The following is a 15,937-nucleotide window of genomic DNA, read 5'->3' on the forward strand; positions in this document are numbered from 1 at the left end:
AGCCATGGCCCAGCCACGTCCACTGCCCTTCACTCTTAAGCCCATCTGTGGGCTTCTCTAGCCACCTGGCCCACTACGGCTTCCCACTCCTCTCCATCTCCCCCAGTTGAAGAAGAACAGGAGAAAAGACTCCGACACTCCCCAGGAACCTTCGGAGAAGGCCAAAGAGCAGCAGGCGGAGGCAGAGCTCCGGAAGCTAAGGCAGCAGTTCAGGAAGATGGTGGAAAGCCGGAAGTCTTTTAAGTTCCGAAACCAGCAGAAGATTGCAAGTCAATAGTAAGTGATGGTTGGAGTTTCGCACTGAGTGACCTTGGAGGAAAGTTGGGGTTGGGCTTCATGTTGCTTGTCTTCTGTCATGTGACCCCTGGGGCAGGGAGCCACCTCTGAGCCCCATTGGAGGATTCACGGTCTTTTATCTGCAGAGCCTAGTTTCAAGAGAAACTCACTTGAGATGGCTTCAGTGAAGAGGGGGAATTTCTTGTCAGAATGCAGGGTGTTTTGGGGACCCCCGGGGGGCAGGGCACCCAGATCTCAGGGAAGGAACTAATTGAGGAAGGAGTTCTGGTTTCTGTTTTTCTCCACACATGACTTTTGTTCTCTCTCTCTCTGAATTTCAGCCTCAGCTGGTGGGAAGTGGCTGCTCCAACTCTCAAGTTTACCAGCTGCACAGAGAGAGGGTCTTGAATCAATTCCAACTTCACGTTCCTGGGAAACGGAGACTCTGATAGGCTCAGCTTGGGTTAGCGGTCTCCTCCTGGTCCAATCAGCTGTGGCTTGAGAGGGCAAGGGACACAAAAATGTCTGGGGCTGTTGCTCCCTTGGTCCTACCAGGGAAGTGGAGGAGTTCCCAGAGAAGGTGGAAACCCTAACGACGTTTCCTAATTGTGTGTCTTATGAGAACGGCAAGATAGAATATTTGAAATTGGATTGCATCAGAAATTACAGAGTGTATCATTTCTTTTCTTTTTTTTTTTTTTTTGGAGATGGAGTTTCACTGTTGTTGCCCAACCTGGAGTTGGCAATGGCGTGATCCCAGCTCACTGCAACCTCCGCCTCCTGGGTTCAGGTGATTCTCCTGCCTCAGCTTCCTGAGTAGCTGGGATTACAGGCACCCACCACCATGCCTGGCTAATTTTTGTATTTTTAGTAGAGGCAGGATTTCACCACGTTGGCCAGGCTGGTCTCAAACTCCTGTCCTCAGATGATCCACCCACCTCGGCTCCTAAAGTGCTGGGATTACAGGTGTGAGCCACCATGCCCAGCTGAGTGTATCATTTCTTCAGGCAACAGAAAGGTGTTCCCTGGGGTTGAATACACAAACATTAAGCAGGCTTTCTTAGATTCCCTCCAAGGGAATGTAATTCCTTAGCTGCATCCATATTGTTTATAAAGGCAGAAACTGTCCATTGTTAGAAAGGAAATCTTACTGTTAGATGAGAAGTTCACAGGATGGGGAAAAGGAATTTTTATTTTTATTTTTGAGACAGGGTCTGGCTCTGTAACCCAGGCTGGAGTGCAGTGGTGCCATCTCGGCTCACTGCAACCTCTGCCTCTCAGACTTAAGCGATTCTCCGACCTCAGCCTTCTGAGTAGCTGGGATCACAGGCGTGTGCCAGCACGCCTGGCTAATTTTTTGTATCGATGGGGTTTCACCAAGTTGCCCAGGCTGGTTTCAAACTCCTGAGCTCAAGCAATCCGCCCGCCTAGGCCTCCCAGAGTTCTAGGATTACAGGCGTGAGCCACCATGCCTGGCCTAAAAAGGGATTCTTTAGATTTTCCATGGATTCAACTTACTCAGGGCCAGGGCTAGCCCATAAGGGACCTCCATGTGAATTTTCTTAAAAGGTACACTTTCTCAACACACTTTACTGTCATCTGTTGGAAAAATTGTCATTATGTAGAGATTTTGTTAGAACAAGAAAGTGTCTCCCAGAAAAGTGTAATAAATCTACAAAACAGTGGTGTGTTTTCAAGCTGGTGGTGCTTCCTAGGGTTGTGCAGGCCACAGCCTGCACATCTGTGGCTGGCTGACCTGATTCGCAAGCCTTCCTCTGGTGGGCATCAGGAAATGCCTCCTTTTGATATGTCTCTGACAATTTTTCTTGAATTTAACCCTTCTTCACCCCAACAGCACCCCACACACAGGCTTCTGGCTCTACTAAGTCAATCCATTTGATCTGGTTTCACTTTGATGGAACTGAAGGGGAGGAAGGTGGAAGAGTGGAGAGTTTAGTCTCTTATTATTTTATTTATTTATTTTTTTTGAGATGGAGTTTCGCTCTTGTTGCCCAGGCTGGAGTGCAATGGCGCGATCTTGGCTCACTGCAACCTGTGCCTCCTGGGTTCATGCAATTCTCCTGCCTCAGTCTCCCGAGTAGCTGGGATTATAGGCATGTGCCACCATACCCAGCTGATTTTGTATTTTTAGTAGAGATGGGGTTTCACCATGTTGGTCAGGCTAGTCTCAAACTCCTGACCTCAGGTGATCCGCCCGCCTCGGCCTCCCAAAGTGCTGGGATTACAGGCGTGAGCCACGGCACCCTGAAAACCTAACTCTTGTAGAGTATTGTACTCTTTTTTCTCTCCATCTTAACAAAGACAGAGTGCCCTAGCTTCCCCCGCCCGCCTCCTTCCAGGAGGGGCTTAAGCAGGGCAGAAGAGTCCCCAGGCTAGTTGAGAAGACAGCAGGTCACTGGCCAAATGTGGCTATTTACATTTGTAATTAATTAAAATAAATAAAATAACATAATATTTAGTTCTGCTGAAATAGCCGCATTTCAAGTGCTCAACAATCACTTGTGCCTAAGTGGATACTATGGGCCCCTCAGATAGAGAACATTTTCATCACTGCAGAACGTCCTATTAGAATGGGATCTACAAACTACGGCCAAATCTGGCTGGCTGCTGGTTTTTTGTAATTAAATCTCTATTGGCACACAGCCATGCCTGTTGGTTCACTTTTTGGCCGGTTTGCCAACTCCTGTCCTAGGACATTTTCCTTTCCTTTCTTTTTTTTTTTTTTTTTTTTTTTTTTTTGAGACAGGGTCTCACTGTGTGTCTCCCAGGCTGGAATGCAGTGGCACGATCTCAGCTCACTGCAACCTCTGCCTCCTGGGCTTAAGCAATCCTCCCACCTCAGCTACTTTTAATATTTTCTGTAGAGACAGGGCCTCACTATGTTGTCCAGGCTGTTCGCAAACTCCTGAGTTCAAGCAATCCTTCCGCCTCAGCCTCCCAAAGTGCTGATGTTACAGGAGTGAGCCACTGCGCCAGGCCTGTAGAACATTCTTTTTTTTTTGTTTGTTTGTTTTTGTATTGTTGAGATGGAGTCTTGCTCTGTCGCCCAGGCTGGAGTGCAGTGGCGCGATCGCAACTCACTGCAACCTCCGCCTCCCGGGTTCAAGCAATTCTCTGCCTCAGCCTCCAGAGTAGCTAGGATTACAGGCGCCCACCACCACCCCCGGCTAATTTTTTGTATTTTTACTAGAGATGGGGTTTCACCATCTTAGCCAGGCTGGTCTCGAACTCCTGACCTCATGATCCACTGGCCTCAGCCTCCTAAAGTGCTGGGATAACAGGCATAAGCCACTGCGCCAGGCCTGTAGAACATTCTTTACTGTTCTATAGCAGTGTGTCCAAAACTTTTGAAGCATCTGGACACTCGATTCTGTAATAAAGCAGATTCTGATCCAATTGGTCTCAGGTTGTGCACCTGAGATTCTGCATTTCTCCAAGTTTCCAAAGGACATTCATGCTACTGATCCGCAAACCACATTGGGGAGTGGGTGTCAGTCTCCAGACTGCCAGAAACTCAGCCTCTGTGCCATTTCCCCTTGTTCTATTGTGCAGTAGTCTTTCAAGCTCCCTTTGCTCTTTTCCAAATCCCCCTGTTTTCCCACATCCCGGTAGACATTTCCTCATTAGCACCCCAAGGAGAGAAACTGGTGGAGCTTAGAGGCTATTATGCATCCCTGTGTTGATGCAAACTTGAAAAATCCTGCCTGGCCAGGCACGGTGGCTCATGTCTGTAATCTCAGCACTTTGGGAGGCCGAGGCAGGTGGATCACATGAGGCCAGTAGTTCGAGACCAGCCTGGCCAACATGGCGAAACCCGTCTCTACTAAAAATACAAAAAGTAACCGGGCATGGTGGCTTGTGGCTGTAGTCCCAGCTACTCAGGAGGCTGAAGCAGGAGAATCGCTTGAACCTGGAAAGTGGAGGTTGCAGTGAGCCGAGATCATGCCACTGCACTCCAGCCTGGGCAACAGAGTGAGACTCTGTCTCAAAATATAAAATAAAATAAAATAAAATAAAATAAAAAAATAAAATAAAATAAAAAAATAAAATAAAATCCTGCCTGATGGTTTGCTCCTCATTACTGGAGATAATTGGCGGTAAAGTCTGGAAAGATGGTCTGCAGAATCAGACAGGTGCCAGGGAGTTGCTGGCAAAGGAGAACGTGGGGGTTTCCTCCATGTCTGGGTAATGGGTTTTGACAGGCACAGCTGCAAATTGTTACCTAGAGAAAATACCCACCTCAGAGAAGGCAGGGCAGCAGGAAATCATGGTGAACCAGGTCTCAGGTGATCAGGCTTCCAGACCTGGATCTGAGACCCTGGATACGTCCCTTTTGCCTGCTTGCTCAGGTGGGAAATTCCTCTCTCCCGGTCTCCTTGCCGGGCTGATGTGCCTGGAGTGCTCCGTCAAGTTAAACTTAGGGGTTTGGGGTTAATCATGGGCTGCTTTTCCAACAGCAAGGAGATCAAGACCCTGAAGGCAGAGCAGGATGAGATCACCCTACTGTTGAGTCTCATGAAATCCTCGAGGAACATGAATCGGAGTGAGAAGAACTACATGGAGCTGCGACTCCTGCTGCAAACTAAGGAGGACTATGAGGCGTTGATTAAATCCCTGAAAGTGCTGTTGGCTGAACTGGATGAGAAGGTGTGGTCTTTCTCTTAAAGGGTTAACCAGAACACAGAGCAAAGGGGAGGAGTTGGGGTGCATATTCGTGATGCCTTAGGCCAGACCTGACACCCCTGTATCACAGTATCTCCTCTGGACAGCCCGCTAAATGTGACTGCTGCTATTGTCTCGCTACCCTTGAGACCTCTGGGCTCCAGTATCCAGGCTCAGCCATACCAGTCCATCCCTCCGCCGTGCTCCCCAGTGCCACCTGCTGCACCTTGAATAAACCCCCACAGCTGCACCCTATCAGTTAGGAGAGGCTTGGTTATGCTGCAGGAATAAATGCCCCCCCCCTCACGCATTCTTAGTGGTTTAAAACTTTAAGGTTTCTTCCTTGTTGATGACACATAACTGTTGTGGGTTGGCTAAGAGCCCTTATATCTTCTCACACTGGGACTAGGCTGAAGGAATAGCCACCATCTTGAACATTGCCAGGTATTATGGGAAAGAAAGAGTTCTAGAGGGTTTCATGCTGGCAATTGAATATTCCAGTCTGGAAGTGAAACATGTCACTTCGTTTTTTTTTTGAAACAGAGTCTTGCTCTCTTGCCCAGGCTGGAATGCAGCGGTGCAATCTCGGCTCACTGCAACCTCTGCTTCCTGGGTTCAAGTGATTCTCATGCCTCAGCCACCTGAGTAGCTGGGATTACAGGCGTGCACCACCATGCTGGCTAATTTTGGTATTTTTAGTAGAGACAGGGTTTCACCATGTTGGCCAGGCTGGTCTCAAACTCCTGATGTCAAATGATCTTCCCGCCTCGGCCTCCCAAAGTGCTGAGATTACAGGCGTGAGCCACTGTGCCTGGCTGAAACACGTCACTTCTGCTCATGACCTAGGGGCTCAAAATAGTCGTGTTTTCTGATTATGGTAACAAAAAAAAGAAAAGAAAAAGCAAGAGAAAATTGTCATGTACGTGATCCTACCCATCCACAAAGGGGTCCGGGAAGGGCCACCCTCTCATTATCTGGAAGGCAAAGAGTTGGAAGTATTTGCAGGACAGCATTAGTGGTCATGCCCCTTACCCTGGCTTGAAAGGCCGTGCGTGATCTAGCCCCTGCCTACCCCTTGGCCCACCTCAGGGCCTTTGCTTATGCTCCCCCACTCCCACCCCTTTCCCCACTCCCGCTTGTCCTTCAGGTCTCAACTTAAATGTGACTTTCTCAGGGAGGCCTTTTCTGTGCCCCCTCTCCAGTTTATACCTCCCTGTGTCAGTCAGGTTCTGGCTGGAACCCAGAGCACCCCCAGCGGGGTACTTTGAGAAGAGTTTAATGCAGGAACCATTTACAACGGTGTGGGCATGAGCATGAGTAGGGACATTGAAACACTAGGGTTCACAACAGCGGGGGAGGGGGCAGTGGTCTGGAACTTGGAGAGCCTGGGGCAAGCCAGGGGCAATGGCTCCTCTTTCTTCCAACCCTCTGATCCTCAGTGCAAGGGAGCCCCTCAGGGATGCAGCCAGGTTAGCCTGTTGGGGCACAGAGCAGTGGGTCTGGGGGGCAAGTGGGGGATCCCATGGCTCCCCACAGTACCCCCTTCATAGCTCTTCCCACCATTGTCATTATGCCTTATTCTGGTGTTTAACAGCTCCCTAAGCAGCCTGACAGCTTCACAAGGGTGAGGACCACATCCGTTTTGTTCTCTACAGTGCCACCCCTGCCCGCAACCCCGTGCCTATCCCAGTGTCCCGCACACAGTAGATCCTCAGTAAACATTTACTATTTCTATTATAGTATTAATTAATTGCTATAAAGAAACAGCTGAAACAGGTAATTTATTTATTTTTAAATATTTATTTATTTATTTTTGAGACAGAGTTTCACTCCTGTCGCCCAGGCTGGAGTGCAGTGGCATGATCTTGGTTCACTGCAGCTTCTGCCTCCCAGGCTCAAGCAATTCTCCTGCTTCAGTCTCCCATGTAGCTGGGATTACAGGCATGCACCCCCACGCCCAGCTAATTTTGTAATTTTAGTACAGACAGGGTTTCACCATGTTGCCCAGGCTGATCTCGAACTCCTGACCTCAGGTGATCCACCCACCTCGGCCTCCCAAAGTGCTGGGATGACAGGCGTGAGCCGCGGCATGCAGCCAAGACAGGAAGTTTATAAAGAAAAGAGGTTTAATTGGCTCACAGTTCTGCAGGCTATACAGGAAGCATGGCAGCTTCTGCTTCTGGGGAGGCCTCAGGAAACTTATAAATCATGGTGGAAGGCAAAGGGGGAGCAGGCACGTCACATGGCCAGAGCAGGAAGAAGAGAGAGATGGGGGAGGCGCCACACACTTTTAAACAACCAGATCTCATGAGATTTCACTATCGCCAAGACAATACCAAGGGGGATGGTGCCAAACTATTCATGAAAAACCGCCCCGCACCATCCCATTGTCTCCCCCAGGTCCCTCCTCTAACACTGAGGATTACCATTCAACATGAGATTAGGGAGGGACACAGAGCCAAACCAGATCACTACTGAATGAATCTGGAAATCTCTTCACATCTTTTGTCTGCTTCAAACCCTTCAGAAAGTTCCTGTTGTTCTTTCCATAAAGGCCCAACTCCCCAGTGGGGCTGCATCAGCTCTGCCTGCCTCTCTCACCTCCTCCCCTGCCCCCACCTGCTCTGTGTTCCACCTGAGGAGGCCTTCTTCGTGTCCTTTGAGCCCACAGTGCTGTCCCTCACTTCCAGGATTTTGCACGTGCTATTCCCTCTGCCTGGAGTGCCTTTCCCTGTCCTCTTTGCTTGGAGACCTCCTATTTATCACTTAGGTCTCAGCTCAAATGCTCTTTTTTTTTGAAACGGAGTCTCACTCTGTCACCCAGGCTGGAGTGCAGTGGTGCGATCTTGGCTCACTGCAACCTCCACCTCCTGGGTTCAAGCGATTCTCCTGCCTCAGTCTCCAGGGTATTTGGGACTACAGGTGCCTGGCTAATTTTTTTTTTTTTTTGTACTTTTAGTAGAGATGGGATTTCACTGTGTTGGCCAGGCTGGTCTCGAGCTCCTGACCTCAAGTGATCTGCCCTCCTCTGCCTCCGAAGTGCTGGGATTACAGGTGTGAGCCACTGTGCCCGGCCTCAAATGCTATTTCTGCTGGGACGTCATCCCTTCATCTTTCCCCACTAGATGCCCCTACTGTGCGTGCCCAAAATACCTTGTGTCTCCCGTCCCCTAGGGCTTGACGCCCCCTTCGTGGCTTGTTTCCAGTCCTAGATTGTAAGTTCTCAGAGGGCAGAGACCCTCTGTCTTGATTATTATCATCACCCACCCCTGCTGTCTGGCACCAGAGCAGGTGTTTAATAAACACTGGTGAATGAATAAATGACTGAAAGGTGACAAAGGAGGCAATAAAGGGAATAAAGAGAAAAATTGAAGAAGAGCTGGGGCCATGGGTCTTTAGAAGCATTAGGAAAAGGCAACACAGTGTGGGGTCCTCAGAAGTTTCTGGGGCTCACTGCCCAGTGCAAACCATCTTTGCCCAATTTCATTCCAGGGTGGCAGTTACCAGAATCCCTTCCTCCCATGCCCACCCTCGATGGGCAAAGCCTCGTCCTCACAGGAGGTCACTGGAGGTGGGGACCTCCCCAGGCCCTATCTGGCCTTCCTCGCAAAGTAGTTAATAAGCTGATGGGAAGACAGCATCTTGCTTAGGGAATACAATTCTCCACCAGCCGTTGCCTTGGAGAATGTCTCCCATTGTGCAGAGGCTGAATGACTCCCAGCATCACAAAAGCAGCAACTGACGTAAAGACTCCAAAGGAAATCCAACTCTGATGTACTCATGAGAGCCACCAGGAAATGCTGATGCCACAGCTTCCCTTAACAGGGAGCCGGAGCTGGAGGACTGCAGGCCCAACTCTAGTGGGGGCGGGCCTGCCTTCAGAGCAGGTGATGGCGCAGTCTGGAGATGCCGCCCTTGTGGATAGGAAAACAAATTGGTTGTTTTCTTTCTTTTCTTTTTCTTTTCTTTTTTTTTTTCTTTTTTTGAGACCATCTCACTCTGTCACCCAGACTGGAGTGCAGTGGTGTGATCTCAGCTCACTGCAACCTCCACCTCTCAGATTCAAGCAATCCTCCCGCCTCAGCCTCCCGAGTAGCTAAGATTACAGGCACCCACCACCATGCCTGGTTAATTTTTGTATTTTTAGTAGAGATGGAGTTTCACCATGTTGGCCAGGCTGGTCTCGAACCCCTGACCTCAGGTGATCCACCTGCCTTGGCCTCCCAAAGTGTTGGGATTACAGGCATGAGCCACGGCATCCAGCTGTTTGTTTTATTTCATTGGTGAGTTAGTGAGGGTTTGCACTGAGGCCCAGCTGTTTGTTTTATTTCATTGGTGAGTTAGTGAGGGTTTGCACTGGGGGTGCTGCCTGTGCACGGAACAGAAGGGACACCAAAGTAGAGCGGGGGCCTGACTCCACTGTGTGTGTCGGGGCAGGTGAAGTCCTTTAGTCTCGCTTTGAGTGACACACACGTGTGTGTGTGTGTGTGTGTGTGTGAGTGTTCCAGCTGAAGTCCAAACCATGGCTAGTATCCATCGTAATAGCATTCATATGCCTCACCAGTTTATGTGAAACCCAGCAGTTCCCTTGACACCTGATCATCCGAGCTGCCACTCGCATGATGTACCAGTGAGGAAAGGTTGGGCTGCAAGTAACAGAATTCTCAAGTGGTATTAATTGAGAGGGTAGAGGTTTGTTGTTATTATGTTGTTATCGCATAACAAAATATCTGACTGGAAATAGGCTATCCCAGGGATTTTTTTTTTTTTTTTTTTGAGACAGAATCTTGCTCCGTTGCCCAGGCTGGAGTGCAGTGGCACAATCTCGGCCCACTGCAACCTTTGCCTCTTGGGTTCAAGCAGTTCTCCTGCCTCAGCCTCCCTAGTAGTTGGGATTACAGACACGTGCCACCATGCCTGGCTAATTTTTGTATTTTTAGTAGAGATGGGGTTTCACCATGTTAGCCAGGCTAGTATTGAACTCCTGACCTCAAGTGATCTGCCCACCTCAGCCTCCTAAAGTGCAGGGATTACAGGCGTGAGCCACCGTGTCCAACCTCCAGGGATGGTTTAGCATCTCTGCAATGATGGTTTGTCTTTTTCTCTCTGATCCTCTTTACCGGTCTGCTCCTCATGGTCACAAGGTGACTGCCAAAGCAGTCATCAGCTGGCATCAGCTTCTGCCATAGCCACATTCATCCTCACAGAACCACTTTCAAAGACATGAAGATGAGATGGGAGAGAGTATTTCACAAAATCCCTCTGGCAGATTTCCCCTCATCAGCCATGGCTGGCATATATGCCCATTTCAATGTCAATCACTGACAAAGGGAAGTAGAATTTCCAGAACTGGCTTTGAGTAGACCAGGGGTAGCAAATTACAGGCCAAGGGCCAAATCCAGCCTATCTGTTTATAGTCTTCCAGCAAAGAATGGCTTTGACATTTTAAATGATTGTATGAGTACCTGGTTATAACCTCTTAGTCCGTGGAGCTTAAAATATTTACCATCTGGCCCTTTAAGAAAAGTTTTCTGAGTCCTACACAGTTGCCCGTGGTCCAAGTTACTGGGGAGGCTGAAGCAGGAAGATCTTTGAGCCCAGGAGTTTGAGACCAGCCTGGGCAACATAGCAAGACCCTGTCTTAAAAAAAAAAAAAAAGACACTGGGCGCCGTGACTCATGCCTGTAATCCCAGCACTTTGGGAGGCTGAGGTGGGAGGATCGCCTGAGGTCAGGAGTTATGAACAGACCAGCCTGGCCAACATGGTAAAAACCCCATCTCTGCATATGGTGGCGCATGCCTGTGATCCCAGCTACTTGGGAGGCTGAGGCAGGAGAATCACTTGAACCTGGGAGGCAGGGGTTGCAGTGAGCCAAGATCATGCCACTGCACTGCAGCCTGGGCAACAGAGTGAGACTCCATCTCAAAAAAAAAAAAAAGAGAGAAAATAAAATGTTTTCCACTTGGCTTAAACCAGTGATGCTCTATCCCCTGGAGCTGGGGTGGAGACCACCTTCCCTGATAGATGACTGGTAATAAGGAAATGTTTTGTCTCATATGACAGGAAGTGCAGAGGTAAGGCAAGCTTCAGGGCTGGTTGGTTTAGCAGCTCAATTTTGCTGTCAGCTGTGTTGGGTGTTATCCTTTGGCTGGGGCAAGATGGGAGCAGCAATTCCAGGCACCACACCCAGACTGACACTACCTTCAGGAGATGTACCCTGTCCTCCAATAACTCTTTTAGGAATGAGAAGACTTTTTCTAGAAGCTTCCTTAGCAGACATCCCTTCCCAATAGAGAGGCCCCAGCTGGTTTAGTCCTGCTTACTCTGGAATCAATACATCACAGGCAGAGGGGGTTTCTCACGGTGGCCTTGGATATGGGAGGAATGGATGTGGGGAGCCACCAGCCACTGTGTCTACCACAGTCCTGGGTGCCACCTCTGCCAGCTGTCTGGCTCTGGGTCACTCTTCTGTCTTCCACTGGGCACTTCTTGCTGCCTAAAATCCATCTTTCATCAGAGCGCTGTGGCTCCGTGACTCTAAATGTGGATGTAGACCAAGGATCTCAAACCGGTAGATCTCAGGATGGATTAAGCCTGGTGACAGGAAGGGTTTGGCCCATTTATTGTTTAAGATTTCATTAGTTGACAACATGTTAATAATTGATAGATGTTCAGCATATACCAAAAAAAAAAAAAGAAAAAAGAAAAAGAGGAGACAAAGAAAAAAGAAAAAAAATTGTGAGATTTCATAAAGAAATAAGAGTTCCGGCTTTAGAAACCGAAAGATCTGGGATATCAGGCCTGAATTTTCATAGAACAACTGTTAACTAAATAGTGTTGTGAGTGACACTGACAACTGTTCCCGTATTCTCTACTTTTTCTTCTCTAACAGATTTCTGACTTTGTTCAAGCTGGTCTTGTGCCCAGCTAAAATGCTCCTCCCATCTTCCCTTGCAGCTAACGGTGGACAGTGAGTTTTAAGAGGAAGTCTGTTGGGGTTTCTGGGAAAGTCTTGCTTTCCAGATAGGTGACCTACCTCTTCAAACATATTGCATCTTCTACTTTCCTCCCTGGAATAAGACCGTGAAGGTCGGTGCAATGGCAGTCATCTTTTAACGATAAAGGAACAGTCAGGTGAATTACAGAGATCTTGTCCTTACTTCTTTGAGCTATGGAACTTAGCTCAGCAACTTTTTTCTTTTTTGTGTATGTGAGACAGAGTCTCCCTCTGTCACCCAGGCTGGAGTGCAGTGGTGCATCCTCAGCTTACTGCAACCTCTGCCTCCCAGGTTCAAGCAATTCTCATGCCTCAGCCTGCCAAGTAGCTGGGATTGCAGATGTGCACCACCACGCTCAGCTAATTTTTGCATTTTTAGTAGAGATGGGGTTTTACCGTGTTGGCCAGGCTTGTCTTGAACGTCTGACCTCAGGTGATCCACCTGCCTCGGCCTCCCAAAGTGCTGGGGTTACAGGCAGAAGCAACTTTTTATGAGAAAAAGATAAACCGTAATTTTCTTAAGCCACTCTTTAGTTGGGCTTTCTGTAACTTACATTTTTTCTTAACTGATAACAAGCTGGTGCCCCTTAAGATAGGGTGCACGCATTCTAGTTTGCTATCATCTCTGCCATCCTGTCATGTCTATTTGCTGGCCCACTTTACTTTTGTATGCCACCTTCCTGCCCACTTTTTGCAGCCCACTAGTGTAGATTTTTCTCTCAGCTTCCCATGAAGATAGCTGAGACTGTGCTGTGTAGACTTTCTGAAGACTTGGGGATAACCAAAGGGAATTAAAACTCAGGGATGCTAACACGGAATCCCAGATGCAACTGCTTGCAGAATTCACCAGCCCAGGCTCTGCACGGGGCCCCTGATTCCCAGCTGGAGGCTGACAAACTTTATATTTCACAACACTGAGCACTTAAGCCTTCCTCATCTAGAACTTCTCAATTCCAGAACAGGAACTGAGCTTTAGACTATCCTCATCAAGCCACCATCTCGACACAAACAGGAACAAACCAAGTTGCTTTGAATGTCATTGTCCTCTTCATTCCCTGTTGCCTTTACCTACCAGGGTTCCAAAAAGACATCTCAGAGCTTAGTCTCAGCCCAGCCTCTAAGAAGAGAATGTGCCTCTGTTGTGCTTAGGATCTGGTACTTACTAGTCTTGAAGGGCACTCTTCTTCAGATACTAGTTCTGAAACTTCTCTAAGGCCTTCTGGGACTTAGCATTAGCCGTCTGCTTCTAGATGGGTTTAAATATTGATAATGAAGATATTTGGGTGTGGGCTAAGGCTGCATTGTGGGCTGGTTATACACACTGCTAGCAGTGTGTTGGAATGCCTCATATGAGAAACTATGGAGTGAAGTTTCCGGGACACTGGCTGGGGAGTGTTTGGGTCTGGAGAACTGGGCTGGCATTACGAGGGTATGGAGAGACACTAACATTTTTTTCCTGCCAGCCATGGCAGGGTAGATTTCACTTATTTGAAGTCAGAGTCAATTATCCTAATGAGTAAAGTGGATGGTGTGTCAGGAATGCTTTTGGCTGCAAGTAACATAATACCCAACCAAGAGAGGCTTTGACCAAAAGGACATTTATTTATCAATTATTTTTAATAAGCTTTTTATTTTGGCATACTTTAAAATTTACGGAATGGTTACAAAGATAATATAGTTCTCACATATCCTTCACCCGGCTCCCCCTAATGTAAACATTGTACATTACCATGGGACATTTGTCAAAACTAAGCAATGAATGTTGATATGTTACTATTAACTGAACTCCAGTTTTTACTGGAGTTTCTTTTTTTGAGATGGAGTTTTGCTCTTGTTGCCCAGGCTGGAGTGCAATGGCATGATCTTGGCTCACTGCAACCTCTACCTCCCGGGATCAAGCAATTCTCTTTCCTCAACCTCCCAAGTAGCTAGAATTACAGGCGCCCACCACCATGCCTGGCTAATTTTTGTATTTCTAGTAGAGATGGGGTTTCGCCATGTTGGCCAGGCTGGTCTCAAACTCCTGACCTCTGGTGATCCACCCGCCTGGGCCTCCCAATGTGTTGGGATTACAGGCATGAGGCACAGCACCCAGTCCTTTATTAGGATTTCATTAGTGTTTTCCATTCATGTCCTTTTACTGTCCCAGGATCTAATCCAGGGCACCACTTTGCATTTAGGTTATTTACGTTTCACTTAGCAAAAAGTCTCTGGACATAGGTGGCCTCAGTGTTGTTTCATCTGCTTTAAAAGATTGTGGCAGCCATGCCTTTCCCTGCACCCCAAGAGGGTGCATCCCTCCATCCTCTACTCCATCTGCATTGCCTCAGAGGGAGAGGTGTCCCATTGCCCTTCTATGAGGCCAGACCCCATCCTGTGTTACCCTCCTTCAGTCGCATCCCCCATTATTAGAGAAAGACCTCTCTCCATCAATGACCGCCCTGGTTGCTCTCATCTTCACCTTCTATTTTGTCAAGGTATCCCTCCCTTGCCTATTTTATTTCAAATAACCTAAAAACTGAGCACAAACGAAACTCAAAACACAACCCACCTGCAATCCCAAATTACTGCCAGCTTCCCCCTTTCTAGAAGTTTCTAGAAGGACTTGTCTACATTCCCTGCTTCCCTTTCTTGGGCAGATGTTATTTCCACCTCCGTCCCTGGTGATGGGAAGAAGTCACCTCCACTGAAACTGCTTTCTCTGGGGTCACCAAGGACCTCGACCTCTCTAAGCCCAGTGGCTTTGCCTCAGTTTCCATCCAGAGACTTTGAATCTGTGAATACCAAACTTCCAAGCAGGAAAGGACCTCCTAAATACACAGCCCATTTGTGGATCCCTTTAGGACAGTGGTTCTTTTTTTTTTTTTTGAGACAGAGTCTTGCTCTGTTGCCCAGGCTGGAGTACAGTGGTGCAATCTTGGCTCACTGCAAGCTCTGCCTCCCAGGTTCATGCCATTCTCCTGCCTCAGCCTCCCAAGTAGCTGGGACTACTGGCGCCGGCCACCACGCCTGGCTAATTTTTTGTATTTTTAGTAGAGACAGGGTTTCACCGTGTTAGCCAGGATGGTCTTGATCTCCTGACCTCATGATCCACCTGCCTTGGACTCCCAAAGTGCTGGGATTACAGGCGTGAGCCACTGCACCCAGCCAGGACAGTGGTTCTTAAACTTATCACTCCCAAAAACCATAACACTCCTTCCTTCCTTCCTTCCTTTTCTTTCTTTCTTTCTTTCTTTCTTTCTTTCTTTCTTTCTTTCTTTCTTTCTTTCTTTCTTTCTTTCTTTCTTTCTTTTCTTTCCTTCTCGCTCTCTTTCCTTCCTTCCTCCCTCCCTTCCTTCCTTCCTTTTTTTTTTTTTTGAGACAGAGTCTTGCTCTGTCACCAGAGCAAGACTGGAGTGCAGTGGTGAGATCTCTTTCCACTGAGTTGTTAATTACACATGATGAGGTGCACGCGTCTTAAGGATACAGCTCAATGAACTGATACTTAGGTATACACTAATGTAATCATCACCAAGATCAAGAGGTAGATTATTGCAGTGTCCGGAAAGCTTCCTTGGTCTCTTTCCACAAACCACCCCCAAGGAACCTCATCCTGATCTCCAGCATCATAACTTTGTTTTGTCTGCATATAGAATTGCATCTAAATCACCTCTTCCAGGATATGCACTTTATAACTGGCTTTTTTCATTCAACATTATGTCTGCCAACACCCTTTTTCAACAGCAAATAATTATCCCTTTACAATCTGGAAATGAAATCCATAAATTATAGAATATTTTCCCTTTATTTATGTTTTAAAATCAATATGATGCCTTAATTATAATATAAGGAAGAAATAAAAGTTATTTGTACTAGAATGATATTTATTTTGATACGTGAATGTCCTCATCTGACTTACCTAGAACAGGGCCAGCAAACTGTTTCTGCAGGGAACCAGATAGTGAATATTTTGGCCTTGTGGACCACGTGGTCTCTGTAGC

At 47.7% G+C, this 15,937-nt stretch overlaps 1 protein-coding gene across 5 annotated transcripts in view; it reads left to right on the forward strand.

Annotated features, from left to right (window-relative positions):
• The window catches only part of CCDC63 (coiled-coil domain containing 63), a 59,227-nt gene that overhangs the window by 6,533 nt on the left and 36,757 nt on the right, over window positions 1-15,937 (forward strand). For 3 of the 5 annotated variants that reach the window (XM_019039176.4, XM_063694331.1, XM_063694330.1), the window contains exons 3-4: window positions 107-276; window positions 4,755-4,944. In XM_019039176.4, coding sequence (XP_018894721.2) covers window positions 107-276; window positions 4,755-4,944 — 360 coding nt within the window. Of the gene's footprint in view, window positions 1-106; window positions 277-617; window positions 740-4,754; window positions 4,945-15,937 lie in introns of those variants that run through there. The other 2 variants (XM_019039178.3, XM_055359050.2) reach the window with 2 other exon arrangements.

Source organism: Gorilla gorilla, chromosome 10, assembly GCF_029281585.2.
Source record: "Gorilla gorilla gorilla isolate KB3781 chromosome 10, NHGRI_mGorGor1-v2.1_pri, whole genome shotgun sequence".
NCBI classification, from domain to species: domain Eukaryota; kingdom Metazoa; phylum Chordata; class Mammalia; order Primates; family Hominidae; genus Gorilla; species Gorilla gorilla.